Raw genomic sequence first — 21,165 nt, 5'->3', positions numbered from 1 at the left:
TACACCGCGTAAGCGAAAAGTACCCTACAGAATGTGAAGGCTAAAAAATTGATAATTATTCGACCGTAAGGAATGTAATCAGCACATAATGATACGGTAATACGGTAATATTCGCGTCGGCATGATCTATCCCCGTCTCTTCATCACAGTCTGTCCATTAAAATGAACGGAAAATGGCGTAATTTTATGATGGCGGCTGAGAGAAAGGTAACGTTGCAAAATAATACGGTTCATGATGATTGAATAATTCGATCAGCTTCTTTATTATACGATTTATTGGAGAGCAGAAAATTGATAAATCTCATTGGCTTTCTACTATTACTGTACAACGAGATTGTACACGACTGTACACTGTATTTACATCGGTTCTTAAACGACTCTTTGGTATTCTGATCTACGTATGCGCGGCTTTCTTCAAGGTGACGATCGTCCACCACGCTGCACCGACATCTCAGCGGACGCGACTGCCATCCACTCGTTGCTAGCGGACTGAAACCACGTCAGGCCCAACGAATACCTGCCGTTGAGATTGGCGTGCTGGCAGTGACTGAACCACCATCCGCCTCGGTAGTTGGCCGCGCAGTCGGTCGTACTAATGTCCATGTCGCGGTCTTTCGCGCTAAACGCCATGCCATCTTGATAGGATAGGGCGTCGGTAGCGTTGCCGGAATAACCGGCGACGTGGAGCCGGTAGCCGGTCTCCTCGGAATCGACGCTGAAGTGCTCGTATTCGGCGCGCCAGCGCACGCCGTACGTGTCGGTAAGGTCGACGCGCAGCCGGCTGCAGTTGTCACGAGTAAGCCGGTGCAACGCCTCGTTACCGATCCAGAATTCGCTGACTGGCGAGCCGAAGCCGGCCGAGTACTCGTTCCACGTGCGATCGAAGTCCACGGCGCCGTCGATCCTGCGCGATATCACGATCCAACCGGCATGGCAGGAGGCGAGTAACGGCACTCCGGGGCCGGGGGCCAACAAGGTGAGACCGTCGCGTTCCTCGCAGTTGCCGGGCAACGAGTCCACCATCAGCCGGTACTGATCCTCCACTTGTTCCAGTTCGCGCGTCACCACCCGGCTGACGTCCAGATGGCCAACGGTCTTGTTCAACGCGTCCAGGCCCTTCCGCTGCGCGTCGCTTCTTTCCTGCAGCTGCGACGCGCTCACGCTCAGCGCCTGAACGGTGCGCCGCAGGTTGCCCAGCTCCTCCCTGGTCAGCGACAACTCGGCGGCTTTGCGCGCCGCGTTGATCTCCAGCCGCGCCAGCTCTCTCTTCGTCTCGGAGCGATTGCTGCTGACGTCCTCTTCGAGTACGCGCACCGAATCGTACAGTCGCATCACCGACTCGCCCAGCATCGAGTCCCGACTGGACAGTCTCTTGGTGAGCTCCTCCTGTGCCAGCTCGAGGCTCCTCGTCCGCTCGTCCAGATGCTCGCGATCCTCGTACACCACCCGCTTCTCCACCATCGCCCGCTTTCGCGCCACGAGAGAGATCTTCCGTTCGACGTTCCGCAGACGTTCCTCGAAGCGAGCGCGATGAGTCAGGGCGTATATGTAATTGCGTCTACGGCTTGAGTCGCCGCTCACTTCGTTGTGGAAGATGTTGGCCTGATCATGCTGCTGGCCGCACTTTAAGGATTTCAGCTCGATTTGCACTGTGCTCAGCTGTAACGTGAATGCGTTTTATATTTTTCTTCCTCCGTAGAGTGAGAGGCTTATTACCTCTCTCGATACTTGGATTTTAACGGACCGTTTAAATAGAGGATTGTATGATTTAATTTTGAAAAACAAGTTTTTCCGAAGAATTTCCCTTTATAATAGAGGAAAAACAATTGGGGCAAAATACATTGAACATTTAATTTCGTTAATGTTTTCTTTTTTGGTTCCCAAAATGAATCTCTGCCGATTCGTTTTACAGGCGTATTTCATAATGTGCATGCCTGCCGCGCAACATTTGCGGAATGCGTTAGAATACAGCCATAGCTGTCGAATGGTTAACATTTGTTAGACAACGGTAAAAATCGAATTTACAAAAGACTAAAGAGGTGCTGCTTTCATCGCATCGGAAAAACTCGAAATCAATAATTTTATANCTTTTTTTTTTTTTTTTTTTTTTAACGAACAAGTGATTGAGGGAGTTTGTTTGAAATCGATATTGTCGATTCTCCTCCCTTCGAGGGAAAGTTGAAAGTAAATCGCTAAGTAAATCCGTGCAAAAATTTCCATAAACAAATTCCTCACTTTCGATCAACTTTTACACATCGAGACCTCCTCTCGCTGCCCAAATATCTACGTATTTATCCCTTTTTCTTCTCATTTATTCCTCTATATATTGTTTCGAGCTTTACAGGATGAATATATACACATACCACGATTAAAAGTCAATGGCGAAAGGTGGGGAGTATTTAAGAGAAAGAAGAATCCGAAGGGCACATGCGTGCAGGAAAGACCCATTGCGCGGGCGGGGCAAGGAGAGGTTGAGAAGCAGCTGCCAAGCGGCAAAACGAAAAACAGGAATCAAGCAGCTGGCTGCCCCGCGCAGGTGCACGCATCCCCCTTTCTTCTTCTTCCTGCCGTAAATACTAAATGGTAGCGGCAGCCGTTATCTACATGGGCGCCCGTTGTCCGCGCATGCCAAACTCTTCGCCGGCACAAAATCAAGCCATTGTGAGTGAGGAAATCGGCACACGTGCATATAGGAATCACCACAGAATTGGTAATATCAATGTACATAGTGCGCGCACACCTTCTTACTATACATTCTTGTATAGGAAGGAAGATTATTCCCGTACACAACAACAAAGCGTTCTAACGCTCTTCTATAATAAAAAATACATTCGATAGCATTTTCTGACCTTTTCAAGTAAACTTCCTTCGGGTCGTCTTTACAGTTAATTAATAAATTAAGTAGCAGATAATCAAGTAGAGAAACAAGTCGATTTGTTTAAATAAAAGAAATTCTGAATCTCTCGCGCGGAAACTTGAAAATTAATCTGAAAACGTTCTTGTCGCTCCACTACCTTTTATCGTTCTCTAACAATAAGTTTACCTGGCTGCTAACGTCCGCGCAAGAGCGAGACAGGACGCTAGCGCGTTCCTTCGTCGCGGCGATATCGAGCTTGATGGTACTGAGCGTAGCTTCGATCTTGGTGATTCTGCCGCCGAGATCGCGTATGCTCCTGCCAACCTCGGCGACATCTCCCTTCAACAAGACCAGCTCGCTCCTCATCCTCGATCGCTCGGCCAGCTCCTCACTGGCGTTACGCGCCCTGAGCACTTCGGCGACTTCGCTCTGCAGTTCCATCACGGCGCTGCCGAGCCATCGTACTCGCAATCGCTCGTTCTTCGCCTCGTTGCCGCTTCCGCCGCGAAGAGCGTTCACTTCCTTCCTGCACGTGTCAGAGAAATTATAATATGCGTGTCTCTAGGGTGCCCTACTATTACTATACTATTTTGAGAAAAAGAACTGTCCAGAGGAAAAGGATGGAGAAGAAAGTATTACTTTTCATGATGGAAATCGCTTATAAAAAAGTTCTTTTCTTATCAATGATTTGTTGATTGCATTTTTTTCATATAGTCTTGTCGACACAAATCGATCCCTCTCTTCATTCTGCGTATACTATAATAAGAATCATCGAAAAAGTGAATACTTTTCGAGGAATTTTACATTTTTATTCTGATATTTTCCAACACAAAATATCTCACGAAGTATTCACTTTTCGACAACACCATTTTCATACTTTTGTACGTGGAACGACAGATGGACGCTATAAGCAAAATCTGAATAATAAAATTTTCATTGCAAATGACGCACGCAAAATTTATATATTTTTTCCCGATTTAATTATTATCTCTACGGCTTCTAATATCTTACTGCGATATCGCTTGAAGCAGCAAATCGAACTCACCTCAATTGTTTTACTTCGTTTCTGAGGACAAGGAGTTCAGTATTCTTCTCCATTGCCCGCTTCAAACTCTCCTCCAGAGCGTTGTAATCCTCCTGCCGATGGTCCAGTAACGCACTCACTTGCTCCTGCAGCAGCTTAATCGTGTTTTTCAGATCCTCGTCCGCGCATGTGCCGACAATCAGCGCGCTCATCACCGCCAACAACAACCATAGTACTTTCATCATCTTTGTTGCAATTTCGTACTGTCCTCGTATAAAATTCTTCGCAATTTTGAAATCTTCAGGTTTATATATATATATATATATATCTCGTAATTTAGAACTTTCCGAATTTTATATGTTAAAGCAATTCAGTTTTCTTATATTATTATAAATCTCTCTCTTTTAATTGCAAATTTTTCGGCTACTGAATCTTCGCATTTTTTAACACTCACGAAGACTTTCGTATGGATTTTCAATCGTCTGAATTTCTTTAACGAGATCGCTTCAACGCTATTATGACGAAATTATTACTCGGCACGGTCTGGCGATAGCACGAATTTAACGTAATTCACAGGAACAGCAGCGAGCTCGATCGAGCGCGTGCGTGATTGTCCTGTTCGAACGTCTCTCGAAAGTTTACTGGCTGTGGTGAAACGGTGTACGAGTTTTATATCGGCCCTTGTGGACAAAGGTCCCCGCTCGGTGTGGAGCAGGTGTTCGTTCGGCAACACCAGGCCTCCTCAGGTACATATTGTCTCGCGCGCCGCTATCCCCACGCTGCTTATATACTCAGTCTCTACCTTCGTTTCGTTGCACTCATGTCATGCCACAAGATCGTAATAGATATGTCGTATGGGATAATGTGATAAATATCGAGCGAGTACGTTCGATAATAAAAGAGCGGACGAAATTCCTCGTTTAAAAATCCGAGAGAGATCATTTTTTCTCTCCAATTAAATCCTTTAATTTCATTCATACTTATTTCACTATGAACTTTCGTAACTTTTCAATGTTTTAACGAAAGTAACACATCTCAATCATTATAAAAGACTGCAATAAAAGCTAGTAAAAAAATATATATTTAATAGAAAATTAAAAATTTGTCTTTAGTGAATATTTTTAAACGTATAAATTTGTATAACCAAGAAGAAATACGAGGTCTGTTCAAAAAGTATCGCGAATTTTGTGTTTTTTCAAAAATTATTTATTTATTCATGAATATCTATTTTGTCTCCTTCAAAGTAATCCCCGTCAGATATTATACACTTGTGCCAACGTTTTTTCCAATCCTCGAAGCACTTCAAAAAATCATTTTTTGTGATCTTGTTCAGCTCCTCCTTCGATGCCGTCTTTATCTCCTCAATCGTAGCGTAGCGTCGTCCTTTCATGTGCCTCTTCAGTTTCGGGAACAAGAAAAAGTCACAGGGGGCCAGGTCTGGGGAATACGGTGGCTGCGGCATCATTAGTGTGTTGTTTTGGGCCAAAAATTCGCGCACAAGCAACGATGTGTGAGCAGGGGCGTTATCATGGTGCAAAAGCCAATTTTTGTTCTTCCACAAATCCGGGCGTTTCTGGCGGATTGCTTCGCACAAATTGCGCATAACTTGCAGGTAATATTCCTTATTGACCGTTCTACCCTGTGGCAAGAACTCATGATACACCACGCCCCTGCAATCGAAGAAAACTGTAAGCAAAACCTTCACATTCGACCGAACTTGGCGCGCTTTTTTCGGTCTTGGCTCGTGCGGCAGCTTCCATTGGGATGATTGAGCTTTGGTTTCCACGTCATAACCATAAACCCATGATTCGTCACCAGTTATGACCCTCTGGAGCAAATTTGGGTCGTCGCGGACAGAGTCCAACAGCTCCCCAGCAATGTTAATGCGATGCTGTTTTTGGTCGAAATTGAGCAATTTTGGTACGAATTTCGCGGCGACCCATCTCATGCCCAAATCATTAGTAAAAATCGAATGGCACGAGCCAATCGATATGTTTAGGTCCTCAGCAACTTCTCTAACGGTGATTCGACGATTGGCCAATACTATTTTCTTCACTTCATCAATGTTTTCGTCTGTTGTTGACGTGCTCGGGCGTCCGGCACGCTCTTCGTCGTTCACATCTTCTCGGCCCTCTGAGAACATTTTGTACCACCGATAAACGTTGCTTCGGTCCAAGGTAGCTTCACCATATGCCACAGTCAACATTCGGAATGCGTCCGCGCACTTAATTTTGTTTTTCACACAAAATTTGATACAAATTCTTTGATCCATTTTTTGGAATAGGCAAAAATCGAAGACGAGCCAAAACACGTCCAAGCAAAACAGACGTCAAAGATAAACTGAATATTCAAAATGGCCGAACTGGTCGGCACAAGTGAGGGACATAAGTACCAACATAACGCCACAAAAAAATCGAAAATCGAATATACGTAACCCGCGGAAATTCAAAATTCGCGATACTTTTTGAACAGACCTCGTAACACGGATCATTGAGAGCTTAATCGCAACTGTTGTAGCGACATGCTATTTTTAATTTTGTCAGAGGACTTTGTCGCAATATGGCAAATGGAATCAAAATAATGCTACATTAATTAAATCAATAGTTGCATAGAGTTTATATAAAAGATATATCTCAGGATTCGTAAAATGTTGATTCATCTCTACGTTTGTCCGGAAGCTAATCTGGCTTATCACGCGTTAAATATTATTATTTTCTCGTAAAATTAAAAATAGCACATCACTACCGCGATCAGGCGCTCTTAAAAACCCGTTCTATCTCTCTTTAATTAGTAACCTAAATAAAAATTTTTAATATTTGTTAAATTCCTTCCAGAACAGAGGGCGAAGTAGCTTAGAACGTTTAAATATTCATTTTAAACGTAAATCTCACGTAAATTGCCAGAATATTTATTACGCGCGAGTCTCCTCGCGTAATTAAAGAAATCGATAGGAATTTCTCATCGAGAAAGATCAATCGTTGAAGCGTCGGGTAAAAATTAATTGAAAACAATGTTCAACTTGTTGGAATCTACCGTCTATATTTGTGAATATGATGGCGTGTTATTTTCTTCTATTAGAATGATGGTATAATCACGTGCGTGCGTGCATGTACGCGTGTCTGTTCCTTTGCACAGAGATGTTATAATAGTCCTAGATTAACATTTACAAGGTCCAGTAATAATGTAATTTTCCGATCACACAATCGACATATTCGTGCATTACAACTACTACTTTAGAGCATCCTTGTCACAGAATAATCAGCAATTATGATGTACGAACATGTCGATTGTGTGATCGAAAAATTAAAGTGTCACTAGTAGGCCTAGTGGCAAATGTTAAGGCTATTATGGTACGTACAAGATGTTGGATGGAAATACGCGTGCGCGCGAAAGTAACATCATCTTCGCGTCAGCTACAACGCTTATCTCCGTGTTTACGCGTTATCTCGAGATGCCTCTTCAAACAACGCTAACATTATTACGGATATTTCGTGAGTGATAATATAGCAGAGAATGGCACCGAACTTGTTACCTTTTTAAAGGTGAATAACCGAGCACGATAAGATTCAATTAGATATAGGGGGACCTTTTGCAATATGTCTTACTTACAGGAAACACCAAAAGTCCATTCAACACGCACCCGCGCTTACATATATACTTACATATAAATTGTGTTATCTCAACAAAAAGAATGTTGAATTCAATTCTACGTAACATCTTCAAACAATCACAATATGTTGACACATAACTATATGGAGAATTCAGAACTTTTAACACGGACCGATTTTAACCGAAGTAAAACATATATTTTTTTTTACTGTGTGTAAGATATTGAACTATATAATATATTGGAAGAAACACTGGAGTGCAGGATGGGGGCCGTAAGACAGGCCCCTGTAAAACAAAGGCCAAGTAGAATCTCGCTCTTATTAACATGCCTATATAAGTTCAGGTAAAACAAAGACTATTTAGATACTGTCTCTCTCGAAGTCTACTAGCAGAAACAAAGACAGTGCTCCTTCCATAGATTGTTATTTAGATGGACGTAGGAATGAACGCAAGATACGGACGCGCGGGGCCAAGCTCCAGAGGAAATATTTATTGCATCCATCTTTGTAAGTATATAATAATATAATTACTGTGGGTTAAATATTCCATAATCAGGAAAAATTGCATCGACTGAAGTGATGAATTTTTTCCAACGATATGCTAGATTGTTACGGCCGCTTACGATCGGTCATACTCGTCTTATACATTTTATATAAATCCCCTCGGGCTTTAATCCAGCGGGCTCCGTCCAGATAATCCTACGTCCATGGTTATATAGTTCAATGCTCTGAGATATACCTGGGTATAGCTGGGAATCTAGCGCTTGCGATATCCAACATACGACACTGCAAAAGCTCGCCAACAAGAATCGGATGAAAATGGTAGAAAAAAATAGGAAGCCAAGAATAGAGCGGGAAGTCAGGCTGCTGTCTGACGACTGGAAGAATGAATAATAGGTTCCATTTAACACTCGCAACGACGCGTTAATTCACTCATTCTTTGTTTTCCAATGGATGTTAAACAGAATGACGTCGTTGCGAGTGGAACTTGCCCATAGAAAGTAGTTGGATCAATCGAGAGACATCTTATTTTAATCCGATTCACTCTGCGATCTCTCTCCTCTTAACTACCCCTGTTACAATTATACACTACGTAAATAATTTATTGCTTACTCTTTCGCAATATCGGGTTTTCGTTTATTCATGTTTACTGTAAGTAGCATGTCTATGGGGCATTCAACTATGGTAAATTCAGTGACGTAATTACGTCCGTTGAAGATAGAAGTTCCAATTGTGTTAAATCAATGAATAACAAATTCCGCGGAATATGTATAGGAGGGGGAAATTTTAACGAGAAATAAAATTCCAAAAGTCTAATGTAGCCATCGATGGGTCCTTGACTGCATTTCGTATGCCTAAAGGCCCATCTATTTGGTGTTCCGATTAGTTTCGAGATTATTTTGCAAAAAAAAAAACACGTTCATTTTAGAAAGACGTTAAATTAGATTTTATTCGAAACGATCGCTAACTTTTTCCCGTTTTCCTGACAATAGGTGAATTCCGCGATGAAAAGAATGTTCGTCCTTCGAAGCAATCATTCATCCATTCATTGAGCTGAGCTTTTACTTAACAATACCTGCCGAACATTTTTCAGATTGACCTGATCGTTCTTTCAAATCAAAATCGAATCGTCGTACTCACATATCTTAACTTTGATGGAGCAGAATAAGTTTCCGANGTTTTTTTTTTTTTTTTTTTTTTTTTTTTTCAAAACAGTAATAAATTTATGGCGTTCCAATCGCACTAAAAACTGTGATTATGCTTACACATGACGTGTCAAATTATTTGTGTCCAAGCTTTGAAATGACGCGCCAACTTTCAAAATATCAGTAGCGGATCCGTAGCTGCAACCATCTATGGTGAGCCTTCAAAGCTAACCGAAACACCTAATACATAAGACGCACAATTTGACTGGAATAAGCAGTATGCTCGTTGGATATCACGCGTGTGCGTCTTGATGGACCTTAACATGCGCACGATATTTTTCCTAAAGAAGAATCATGTCGTTCGTGAACGGCCGTCCTCACCATTCAACGTACTGCTATCCGGTAACAAGTACTAAAGTATTTATCGCTTATTACGGAAGTAAATCCGCGGTTACACAGCCAAAGAGTCAAATTTAATTGTTCGTAATGTAATTGTACACGTACGTAAAGTCAGTGAGACTTTTTTTTTTTATGTCTGAGCAGATCCGTACGTGCCAGTTGGTGGTCGGTAAAGTCGAGGCAGCGTCAAAATCTGTAAACTGTTGAACGCGTACTTTCGCACACCAATGTTTTTCCACGTGTTCTCTCGCCGGCAACCCTCACTGCAGGAAACAACAGCGAAACAGAGTCAAAATATTAGGATCCGTATTTCTGCTGAGCGCGGATAACATACAAAGAACCTGGCCAATAGTCGATCAAAGTGTCACACTAGGCTACAATTTTCCTTGTATCTCTTTCGTTGTAACTGAGAAAAACCATATTCGCTCGTCGAACTATCTTGTGTGCCGATCGAGTCGTTGACAATTAAACGAATTTCTTTATTTTTCATGTTGACGCGAATTTCAACAATTAATAACCGTAGTAAATATGTATATGGAAATTTCACGCGGTATGCAACGCTATCTGCATGAAAGAAGCTGAATTTGACCTAATATTATACATGAAAACACTTCTTTTTCAACATTATGCAAGTTTGATATTGTGTGAAAACATGTGTCATAAACATTTAAAAGAGATTGTTAACGAACCATCTTAAACGTTTTATCGAACGTTCCCGCACTTACCTTCGCATACAGTCAAGAGCCCTGGTATACTCGTGTTCGGCCAGATGATACTCCGACGAGAGTATATTAACCTGCTCGAGGGTGATTGACATACCGGTCCGATCTTTTGCGCTCTTGCAACTGGTAAATCTCAGGCCGCGCATTCTTCGACATATCTGCGAGGACAACTGCAAAATCTCTACGTTCTTGTTCACCTTCTCCTGAACGCACATTTTCAAGTTGGACATCATGTCTGACAATGCGTGGCCCAAGATCGATCTTGCAGCAACTGCAACGGATGTGTCGTGATGAGAGACGAAATAATGCGTGAAAAATTTCCGGAGATTCCTCAGGGGAGAAGAGAACTCACAACGCGTGGACGCGGGTTCCGTCGGTAGATTCAATTTCTTGAATCTCAAGTAATACTCGTTCAGCCTGTCGAAATTGTCCATATTACTCTTCTCTTGCGGCTTCGTAGTACCGAGGCTTTCAGCCAAAGAAGCCATCTCGTTGATACCGACGTTGAAGAACACCGGCGTCACGTTGAACGACAAGGTCTGCCTGGACGAAGGTACCAACGGCAGCAGAGAATAGATGGCATCCGGAACTGGAAGTATCACCGTCAGAGCGCTCCGTGATCCTACTACACGCGGTAAAGGAAGCTGGAACGTCATATTGTGCTTTCCCTCGACTCTGCAAAACGACCTTCCCGTTATTCCCGGGAGAAGAGAGAAAAATCCAATTATTCGCTCACCTAGGTTGAATGCCGCACCGAGACAGAGTGAAGGTGACGGTGTGCGTGTCTTCGACTGCTACAGCCATATCCCCCCACATATCGATCTCGTCCCCGTAGTAGCTAAGAAGACCCTCGAAAGAGACCAGTGGTCCTAAAGTCGTGAGTATCAGCAGAAACATCGGATCGGGTCGCTGACACCACAGTTTCGCCATTATGCCGGTTACCAAGGCCGTCAACTGAAATGTTTCCTCGCGGTACTATTTTCATCTTCGATCCAACTTCGATCAACTCACCGCTTGACTGAAGCAAACGTCCCGTCTGTAACGGACATTGCATGCGCGCTGCGCCACCTTGGAGTCTTCCTGCACACGAAACACCGAGTGTGTTAATCTGGCAGTCTTAAGTAGCCCGTCCATGGCCTGCCGCAGCTTCTTCATGCTCGGCCTGAGCTCGCTCGTCCAATCCACAATGGACGCGAAGTCCAGACCTTCGGTGAACTTGTTCCTCTGTCCCGAATTACTTTTGATCACTCGCGTCATCGAGTCAACCGCTTGGCACACTTCATTGGAAGACGAGTTGTTACAACAAGTTCGTTTTAGCGATCCTCTCTTCTTACCTTCTTTCGCCTTGGAGAACGCCGGCTTCTCCGCTCCTGTGCGCGACGCGTCGTTCGTCTCCTCCAGCAATTTGTTCGACTCCTCGCACTTAATACCGTTCTTCGGCTGTATGGTGACGACCTCGGCGTTATGCCGACTGCTCGGACCCTTCAGACTTTGCGACCTGCTCAGACTCTTGTTGCGCAGCCGCACCGCTGGGCTGCTGCATCTGCCGCAGAGGAACTTCACCTTCGACACGAGACACATTACACTCGCCTCGATATTTAACTGAGTGAGATCCCACGGCTCTGGCTCATCCGTGGGCTTGTAGTAATTCGCCGACGGTGAGTTGCACATCTTCTGAGTATCGAGGAAACGTCTGCACGGATCGGCGTCGCCGCCGCTTCTCAAATCTTCCCTCTCGTCGTTCTCCCTCCTGTCGACGATCTCCTTCGGATCGTCCTCCACATCTGGGAATATCACGAAATCCTCCTCCGCGACGTCATTTCTCGTATACGCTAACGGAGCGTACTCTCCGTTCCTCATGCCGCCCTTCGACCAGATGTCCTGCACGCACTCGGGAGTGTCGGGCGTGACGAAGTCGTCAAAGTCGGGACTCTTCAGGTCAAAGTTCAGCTGCTGCGTGATCCGTTTGAACGGCGACAGGGATTGGTTCGTCTTGAAGTCCAATGTCAGAGTGTCGTCCGTGACAGAGTCCTCTTGGACTTTAGCGACTTTATACTCTTCCAGAAACGTTAATGCCTCCTCCACCAAGCCAGGGTCCCACAGGCTGAGTAAGATCCGAGTCTTCGTTATCATATCCTCGCATATCGGTAGCATGCCGCTGGTTTGCTTCTCCTTGGCGAGTTTCATCAGTGACCTCATCGCTTCCACGACGTCTCGGCGCAGCTGCTTGATTGCTTGAATCGCATCGTGCGCCATCGTTATCTTGGATGTTCCCTGATACAGCTGATTGCCCCGTATCGGCGACTCCTTCAGCGCCTGCACCAGTCTGCACATCGAGATATATATATTTTACTTTGGAAATCGACGATCGATCCTGTACGTGCTGACCTTATAAGTCCGCCGTTTTTGCTTTTATGAGAATGCGCGGTGAAGGCTCCTACGCTGATAAAGTCGTAAAATCCGCACTTGTTCAGCGTGTCATTGTGAACCCACATTCTCTGAAGGTGCAAATTAAGAGGTGCAAATTCGAGAGTACGGTCGTTCTTTCGCGACGACTGCTTGAAATAACTTCCTGAAATAAAGCCACCGGCTTTGCTATTTTTCCTTCGCGGAGCAAATTTTTACTAGAAATGAAATTTACCTTTGTAGGCAGCTAAGTTTTCTTTGGCTTGGGAATACAAATGTAACAAGTGAAGATGGCGGTCGAGCAATTCGACTTGCTTCGTGTGCCAAGGCTCCCTCAGTTCTCCCATTCCAGCTACCTCCTGTAGCAATTCCTTTTCTTCCTGTATCCAGATCCCACTGCAATTTGCATTTACTTGTCCTCATCTGCTCATGATATAAAACTTATGAATATTTTGCATTCTTACAGCAGGTGTTGAGGAAATTGAAAGCAAAGCTTGCTCTCCGCCATAATCTCGTGCACGCATATATCACCACCTAGCCCGGAATGGAATCTGTAAGAGAAGAAAAAAAGAAGCACGAAATTCTGGTTGATTCAAGGGACACGAGAGATTATCATCGGTGCGTAAACTTACCGGTAAGTCTGTACATACGGATTAGCAAAGAGCAATTTTAACTGGCCCTGATGCGGGAACTTTATTTTCGTTCCTAATCTCGGAGGCAATGACTGCGAGCGTCTGTGCGAAAGCAGCTGAAAAATATTACATAACGATCAAACGATAAGAATTCATTTGAAAGACCGCGATATTGAATTAACTTATTACATGTTGGTTGTTATTGCCATATACCGCGTTTCTCGATGGTGTACTCTCCGTACTATTTCCTTTGTCCTCGGCTTCCAAATTCCACACGTTAATCGTTAAGAATCCGACAGTCGTTGTTTTCGCTGACTTCAACGGTATCCTTAATCTAAGACCAAAAAATATGTTAATCATTTTATACAGAAATATTATATTGGATGGCTCGCATATATTTGTAAACTCATGCGTAAAATGAATGTCGACAAACGTTTGCATAGAGAAGGACTGTGAAATTTTTTGGGGTTAACTTAAAGGAAAGAGCATACAGCAGAAGTTAATCATGAATTTCTTATGAGAGTTTTCCCAGTAAAGAAGAAGCTGGTATTACCTTGGAGTGTCCTGCACCGTGCTGAACGTCACTATCGCGCTTCCTATCGGAGTTGCGGTTTGGCTAACTCTTTCCCTGACATCGTACGCGGTTATTCTAATTTTCGTTTCGGTCGTCAAGCCATCGCTCGCTCGGAAGCTCACCGTAGTTAAAAAACTGGGATTGCTACTCCGCTGAAATGATGGAAAAAACGTAAGACTTGGAAGAGAAGATCAATGGCATATCTCGCAGTTACCTCCACGACTTCCGTCCGCGCGTATTTAATCCAGGTTTTCGAAGATTTCGATTGTACATCTATCTCTAAAACGGGTGTGGGTGGCCGGCCGTGTCCGTCGCATAGTAAATTGTCGCAAGCTAACGATATCTCGCACATCGGTACCTCCGCCGGATCTGACGAAACGAATTCAGCATGAAATTTGAATGGCAAAGGAAAAGAAGGTAAGATCCGATTTTTAAATTCTGAACAACCTGTGAAGGTGCCACGCTGTAAGCGCAACATCTGAATATCCGTGTCGTACTTGTGGCCGCTGAACGCCTCGATGCGCTGTCGCAACGACAGCAACTGGCTCCGCATGCACTCATAGCTGGCCAACTGCAGCGCCTGCAACCAACTGTCCCTCTCCTCGGCCGTGTTGGCGCCTAACTGTTGAAACAAGCCTCCGTCGAAAACTGCAACATTTTTCCGTCTGTGCTTCTGACGTCGCGCTCTCACGCTACGTGAAACCGGCAATCGGTAGGCATGCAGATGCGGCTATAACGAAAACAATGACGACGACGACAAGAACGACGACGCGTCGCCGATGTATCGAGGAAGGGAAGAGAGAAAAAAAAAAAAACGGAGACATGCTACCTGATGATACTTGCCTATGCTGAATCCGTAAGGAACGTGATTGCTGGGTAGTTCGACGCGGACCGTGCACTGTTCCAGTATGATCACCCCTAGCGGCTCTGACCACTGCTCCCGCGATTTGAAATAAAACAAAAGGTTGCCGCGCAGCCTGCACCATCGTTCGAGACTTACTGCACAACAGAAGCAAAGAATGATGACGTTAGGTATGGACGTGCCATTCGCTGGCTGACGTTTCATCAAGTGATTCACGAAGCGAACGACAGAGAAGATAAATCGCTGCCTCATTCTGTTTAATTCTCTCTCGGATTCGGCGCAGCTAATTTTGTGAAGAAGATTCTTCTGGCAGCAAGCTTTAACTCGGGGAAAAAAGAGAATTCTTTCTTCAATCTTGCGCGGAGTATTTCAATAACGACGTGACGTTCCTTCGTGTACGCCCTTTTGAGAGTGAAAATATTTCCTCGCAATGCGATGCGTTCAATTATTAAGTCTTCGTGTAGACTTTGATCTCTTTCCTTCTCTCTCGCCCTTTCCGTTCAAATCGATCAACGTGATGCTAAAGTATGAGAATGTTTGCGTTATATGAGAGCTCGAAATCAAATTTCTTTTCCCGCAAGAAATATCCCCAGCCGTAAATGTCTATAATTTTACGGGTATTAAGAACTTTTCTTTTATATATATCTCTCGATTGTGAACCTGTTTACAGCAACGCATATGTCGTAACGCACAAATACCCGCAGATTAAAGTACTAGAATATTTTTTATCGTCTTTATTGAAAATTCCTATCCAAGAACTATGGAACATGCGAAGCATTCCGTTTCACATGCAATCAACCTCCGATTCGCCAAAAGCGTTTCTTTACGACGTCGCTTGTCAAATTTTACGTCCGGTTAATTCTTTCAACAGAGAATCGAATAATCGTATGAGCTATGTTATACAGTGTTCAGTATGACGATCCGCACGATTTTTGAGATACTCCCGACAGTTTAAAAAAAAATTGTAAATATTCATCTGTTTCATGCAAGCTACAATTTGCAATGAAAATTTTATAAAGTGCCCTACAATATTATGAGAAAAAAATTGTATGATGCCGTCCAAAAAATTCAAAGTGACCGATTTTTTATTTAAAAAAAATTTTTTTTCATTTTTTTTTTAATTGTAAGTTGTAACTTGCATGAAACAGATGAATATCTACTTTTTTGTGAACTGTTGAAACGTTTTAAAAATCGTGCGGATCGTTACTCCCTGTATAAATCTTCGAATGTTAATTCATGAAAACCTTAATAGGAGGATGGTTTGAAGAACAACTTGATTCGGATACTTATAGTGGGCAACAACTGTATATATTGGTCACATAGTTCCCGTTCTTGTAATAAACCAGTTTCAAGTAATTCTACCATTAATTCTTTGCTTGACAGTTGTTTCAATACAAATGATTCGAACGACAGTGCAAAATGAATAAAATTAGAATTCGAGGTGATTCATTTTTTTTGTTTGAAGAGAAAACAACGAAGGAAATCAAAAAAATTTTTCTCACACAATTTAGGGAAAAATAAAGTAAAAATAAAACTAAGTTGTCCTTAATATCAAACTAAGTTACTCTTCAAACCACCCTCGTACAAGTGTGTACAATAACTTAAAAGTAGCATATCGATACCGAATATGTATATTTTTATTTTACTTTGGTAAACCGAAGGTCGAGATTTTAACACAAATACTTGACATGCATCTCTCACCGCCACATTACTATCGGAGAAAAAGAAAACCAACGAAAATGAGCAATCCGTATAAACAAAAGATTAGATAAGAGATAGAGATAGTACGTTTTAGCTAGCTCGAGAGCTTTAATATTCATATTTCATTTGTGTTCAGCAATTTCCAATCTTTTATATCGTCCAATTTTCAATACATGACCGCGACCAACTGCGAGAGCAATCCCATTAAAGCATGCGTTGCATCATTCTTGCGTCTTTTGTAAATATAAAAGAGAACATCCACATATGTTAATTAAGATCAATCAGGCCACTCAGTAGTATATATTAATTACGTGAAAATTGTGATGGGAGTGTGAGGGAAATTTCAATAATTTCAATAAAAAAAAATGTGTGTGTGTGTGTGTAAATACAGAAAAATGCACTCGAATAATGTACCTTTGCTCGCGCCGGCTGTAACACAATTGAGATCTCGTAGGCTCTTATGTGACTTTCCTCTTTGATTTTTGTTCTCGGGTTTTTTACCTGTACCTGGAAATTGCACGAGGCTAACTGACAGCTGCCACAACGACGTCCCAAGTATATACAAATAAAAAGAAAAGACGAATGGCCTAATTTATATTTTCTTGCGCGATGACGTCAGAACAGATCGATTTACGCTGATCCCGTATAAAGTAGAAATGAAAATTTGCCGATCCTTTCTTATCGATGGACTCCTTAATATGCTGTCAATATAAATAATCGCCCCTTATCGTGTCGATTGCTGATAATTATCAAATGAAATGATAAAACATATTGTTTGTACTATAATTTTCGCACGTTTTATTCGTTGTGTTATCATTCAAACGTTTTTATTTAACACTCGGATATTTCAATAATATTTAGATTTCGAATAGTATTGCATAACAATTAGATGGACACGGCCTAATTTCCAATGCTCTTCTTTCAAATCGTTCACTGGCACTGCCATATTATATAACGAAACAAACGTTCTATTTCGTGCAAAGCCATACTGCAATAAAACAGGATAAAATATCGATGTCTCCGCCATTATCGCGGGATATCGTACGACTCATGGCATGACTTACAGTAAACTCTATTTCGTGCAACGCATTCTGTCATACTTATATTCATACATGTCATATTGCTAATTGGTCTTTTTAGTTGGACCAGCTGCAGCAGCTAATTAAAGAAATTTACGCACATTGAGGCGTGAGAACGTACGCTTCATACGCTTCAATATGTACATAAATTTCTTAAACTAGTACAGCCGGTTCAGCTAGAAAAAGGGCAAATGATGTGTTAATGTTAAACAACAAGCTTTAGTCAATGAAATAAAGAAAGATTCTGAATAATATCAATGTAAACGATATTTCTCTTTCCTTATTGAGAAAATAAAGCTCTGATCAAAAATATAGCTTTCTCTGACTCATAACATGTAGCAATTCGAATAAGACAATGGGCTCTACATTAAACACCGAATGAGGAATTTGTACATTAAGTTTATTGTCAAGCCTCGAACATGTACAATATAAACAAGGGATAGTCATGCATCGACTTGTAAGATATGCTAAGTTTGTTTTCATTTTAATATATCATGTATTGAATATATATATATTGTGAAGACTCACTTTCTGTTCTGCGAAAGAAACCTTCCTGTCGCTCTCTCACATACAGAATACCTTCTTTTTCAAATTTCTGGGAAGGTTGGGTAGCTAGTGTTAATAATTCTTGCTTGTTGAATCTCATCTTGTATAGGTGACTAAGCAAACATATTTACAGCTTCCCTAGTTTATTTGTTTATATACTGGAAGTAAAATACAAAACTTATTAGAAGACATAGCAATATCATAGTCGTATATCATAATCTAAACTTATGTAAGACAAAATATCTCATGTACCTAACTCTGGACATTCTTGTTTTGGTTTTTAAATACAAATATTCAAACTTTCAGCATAGAATATATGCATTAATTATATAGAAATATTTTGTGTTTAAAGATTAAACATTCGTACTTAAAAACAACAAAAATATTCATAATTAAATACAAGTCCAGTCATTTTTACCTTAATCCATAAAATTTGTAAATGAGAGTGAATCAATTTCCACACTAAAGCAGTTGATACTTTTATATTAAATAGTTATGCCATAGAATTTTTTCTTTCAAGCCGTCGCAGGGTAACTTGAAAGACTTATTGAAAGATTTATGATGGATAATTAGTTTGTAAAATAAATTAATTCGAGGATAGTCATGTGTTGCATGCAAATCTTGTAAGAGAGAGGAAGATTATACAGACACACCATTTTTACAAACTGGTTACCATCCACATTCCCCCACATTGACCGTCACTGACAGCGCGACACACTGGAAAATCAAGGCACGTTAAAGACGGTGATGGCATGAAAAATGCATTTGTACTTACGCGACGCCTGTCAACACTATATTTAGCACCGACGAAAATCCATAATTCGCTCGCGATTTTCGCAGGAACTCGTGCAGCGACACGGCGAAAACTCTTGTCAAAAATCAGAAGAGTTTCCCATTGTTGTTCTCAGAAGATCGCTGGTCCTTGCGACATCAGCGGAGCGGATCAATTTTAAACCGACGTGGCACATACGCGACATGGAAAATCGGTCAGCCTAGATCGAGAATACGCTGCCTCGTGAGAATGCTTAACGCGTTATGGACGATACGTTACGACATGAAAGGCAAACATAGCAATGCGGTGATTTGCCAGAAAAAAATGGATATCTCCGGTAACGAATGATAAACGACTGACGAACGATCGTGCGCGATTGGGTGGCTTCGTCCCGTTGCTTTCGACGCGCTGTCATCTACCGGCTGATTATAAAGATTGAAATCCATTCGGCCGTTTCGCACGGTCAGCAACATAAAAGCAACACTTCTTTTCAATAAATTTTCCAATGCATCTCAGATTGCACTTCGATATTCGCCATCGGTACTGGCAATCTATAATATAGCTAACGGAAAACTATAGATTTTTAGTACTCGCAGTGAATTTCGAAACGCATCTCCTAAGAATAAAGCCCGTGTCATACGATTCTTGTTTCCTCGGGTTGCGTTCGGGAATCTCACTCGTGGTGTGATTTCAGTCGGAATTTCGCCGCTAGTTTAAAACGAGGTGATAGCCACAATATGTTTATAATAGTCCTAGATAAATAGAGAAGCGACCGATAGCTGCGATATATCTCGAAAGCCGTCGTCTCGTTTCTCCGCATGACTGTCTGTTCTTTTTAGTTGCAACCGGTGTAATAAGTTCGAGCGAGACACAAAATATACTAGTTTCACTCTAAAGCCAGCGGTACATACGATGCTTGTTTTCGTGATGGACTGAATGGAAATACCGCGTTCTGATTGGTGTATTTCCATCCATCCATTTTCGGAAATGCGTCAATCAGAACGTTTCCATCCAGCAAACAATCCAGCATGAAAACAAGCACTGGTGCTGCTGGCTTTGTTCAAAAGAATCAAATAACTGCGATACAAGGATAAAAAGGAAGTTACTGAAAGAAGTCAAACGATAAGAGAAAAATGGAAAACGAAGATATAGAAGAATTACGCGAATTGAAAGAACGACTCGTACAACAAGCGATTCAGTTACGAGATAAGCTGAAGAACCAGGAAAGCAACGGACGTCAATCATTGATTAATCTCGATATGTAATTTGTTACACACTTTCGATGATGAATTTCTCAACTTTGAATTTTACTTATTCATTTAAATCATTATAGTACTTCATTTTCTGACGATGAAAAATACAAGCCTTCAGAATCACGGCTCAATATGTATGAAGCCAAGTTATGCGAGATTTCGAGCCAGATGACTGGTATATTGTTTAAAGATGTCAATAAGAAATGGCTACACGATGATACTTATCTCTATACAGCTAAAGTGGAAACAAAAGCAGTTTCTTTCAACCTTGAATTGACAGTAAATGTTAAGGTAAATAAGTATATGATTACAACATTTTCTGATTGACTTTATTATTTCTCCCTTCCCATTCTCTCCCCCTGCCAGGATTCAGATGATTTCAAAATCGAGAATTTGATGTGTTACTTTATAAATATTGAAGATTGTTACATGCTAGAAATCTCTCCCTGGTTTGAAAAGATCACAAGGACCAAGAAATTTTCGCTGCTTATGTCTGGTAAACAATCACAATTGGATTATTGTCGCAATAAGCATATTATGTAAATGGTATATTTCTTTCCAGCATTATCCGATTACAATGATTATAGTATCTTTAGATCTAAGATTCTACATAGTTTAGAATCACAGAAATATGCGAGAGTTGAGCAATATACTAAAGAATCTGGTGGCGTACTGATATATATATGTCCTCCTGTGGATCCAAAGAAATCATATCTAATATTTCATTGGTCAATGAAATTTTTGGATCTCACATGGCACATAGAACATTTTTTTATAGTGAAGTCAACAGATATAGGTAATAAAAGATATTAACTAAATAAAGAAGAAAAATTATGACAAAATATGTTTTTTAACTTTATCAGGAATTGAATTTTCTGAAGAAAATCGTCTTTTGTTGAAAAAATTTTGCAAGATTGGATTAACAAAGAATGATCTTGTGAATCTGTGGGATGACTTGTGTACTTCTATTGAAACTTATCATGCAAGAAGCACAGAATATACCTGATGGGACCAATTCTTTTTAATCAAAATCCAATCTGAAGGAAGACAAGAATTAATTATTTCTAAATACATTGTTATTCTT

The 21,165-nt window shown here is 41.6% G+C and overlaps 3 protein-coding genes across 7 annotated transcripts; 1 reads left to right on the top strand and 2 right to left on the bottom strand.

The window, feature by feature from the left end:
- Positions 1 to 265: 265 nt before the first annotated feature.
- LOC106744083 (protein scabrous-like) lies at positions 266 to 4,975 on the bottom strand. Its single transcript, XM_014618510.1, has 3 exons — positions 3,903 to 4,975; positions 3,044 to 3,383; positions 266 to 1,659 (listed from the first exon to the last, which is right to left on the bottom strand). The coding sequence occupies exons 1-3, from the start codon at positions 4,124 to 4,126 to the stop codon at positions 415 to 417; spliced, it is 1,809 nt and encodes a 602-aa protein (XP_014473996.1). The 5' UTR covers positions 4,127 to 4,975; the 3' UTR covers positions 266 to 414.
- Positions 4,976 to 9,586: 4,611 nt separating this feature from the next.
- On the bottom strand, positions 9,587 to 19,352 carry LOC106744066 (type I inositol 3,4-bisphosphate 4-phosphatase). 5 transcript variants are annotated; one of them, XM_014618481.1, is made up of 19 exons: positions 18,832 to 19,349; positions 18,710 to 18,773; positions 18,039 to 18,214; positions 16,846 to 16,938; positions 14,712 to 14,867; positions 14,316 to 14,516; positions 14,083 to 14,237; positions 13,848 to 14,020; positions 13,508 to 13,628; positions 13,295 to 13,410; positions 13,127 to 13,213; positions 12,898 to 13,058; positions 12,645 to 12,828; positions 11,591 to 12,582; positions 11,268 to 11,533; positions 10,993 to 11,210; positions 10,609 to 10,931; positions 10,260 to 10,527; positions 9,587 to 9,797 (listed from the first exon to the last, which is right to left on the bottom strand). In XM_014618481.1, exons 3-19 carry the CDS (start codon positions 18,154 to 18,156, stop codon positions 9,665 to 9,667), a joined length of 3,765 nt encoding a protein of 1,254 aa, XP_014473967.1. In that variant the 5' UTR covers positions 18,157 to 18,214; positions 18,710 to 18,773; positions 18,832 to 19,349; the 3' UTR covers positions 9,587 to 9,664. The 5 variants fall into 5 exon arrangements, with proteins under 5 accessions (XP_014473967.1, XP_014473969.1, XP_014473964.1 ...); XM_014618480.1 differs by having other exon boundaries at positions 9,665 to 9,797; positions 13,484 to 13,628; XM_014618483.1 differs by lacking the exon at positions 16,846 to 16,938 and having other exon boundaries at positions 13,484 to 13,628.
- A 387-nt stretch (positions 19,353 to 19,739) lies between these two features.
- On the top strand, positions 19,740 to 21,159 carry LOC106744050. The gene is made up of 5 exons (XM_014618443.1): positions 19,740 to 20,089; positions 20,162 to 20,372; positions 20,448 to 20,577; positions 20,644 to 20,877; positions 20,945 to 21,159. Exons 1-5 carry the CDS (start codon positions 19,962 to 19,964, stop codon positions 21,085 to 21,087), a joined length of 846 nt encoding a protein of 281 aa, XP_014473929.1. The 5' UTR covers positions 19,740 to 19,961; the 3' UTR covers positions 21,088 to 21,159.
- The last annotated feature ends 6 nt before the right edge of the window (positions 21,160 to 21,165 follow it).

Source organism: Dinoponera quadriceps, unplaced genomic scaffold, assembly GCF_001313825.1.
Source record: "Dinoponera quadriceps isolate SergipeBrazil2010 unplaced genomic scaffold, ASM131382v1 scaffold1325, whole genome shotgun sequence".
NCBI lineage: Eukaryota > Metazoa > Arthropoda > Insecta > Hymenoptera > Formicidae > Dinoponera > Dinoponera quadriceps.
This window is presented reverse-complemented; position numbering and strand designations above follow the sequence as displayed.

What these genes read in the sequence shown, in the direction of transcription:
- LOC106744083 (XM_014618510.1), bottom strand. Translation starts at nt 4,126, where the DNA reads ATGATGAAAGTACTATGGTTGTTGTTGGCGGTGATGAGCGCGCTGATT. An exon ending in AACGAAGTAAAACAATTGAG is followed by an intron (nt 3,384 to 3,902) that starts GTGAGTTCGATT and finishes TGACACGTGCAG; the next exon opens with GAAGGAAGTGAACGCTCTTC. An exon ending in GCGCGGACGTTAGCAGCCAG is followed by an intron (nt 1,660 to 3,043) that starts GTAAACTTATTG and finishes TTCACGTTACAG; the next exon opens with CTGAGCACAGTGCAAATCGA.
- LOC106744066 (XM_014618478.1), bottom strand. Translation starts at nt 18,156, where the DNA reads ATGAGATTCAACAAGCAAGAATTATTAACACTAGCTACCCAACCTTCC. An exon ending in CGCGGACGGAAGTCGTGGAG is followed by an intron (nt 14,021 to 14,082) that starts GTAACTGCGAGA and finishes CCATCATTTCAG; the next exon opens with CGGAGTAGCAATCCCAGTTT. An exon ending in AAACTTAGCTGCCTACAAAG is followed by an intron (nt 12,829 to 12,897) that starts GTAAATTTCATT and finishes GCTTTATTTCAG; the next exon opens with GAAGTTATTTCAAGCAGTCG.
- LOC106744050 (XM_014618443.1), top strand. Translation starts at nt 19,962, where the DNA reads ATGGAAAACGAAGATATAGAAGAATTACGCGAATTGAAAGAACGACTC. An exon ending in TCATTGATTAATCTCGATAT is followed by an intron (nt 20,090 to 20,161) that starts GTAATTTGTTAC and finishes AAATCATTATAG; the next exon opens with TACTTCATTTTCTGACGATG. An exon ending in AATTGACAGTAAATGTTAAG is followed by an intron (nt 20,373 to 20,447) that starts GTAAATAAGTAT and finishes TCCCCCTGCCAG; the next exon opens with GATTCAGATGATTTCAAAAT.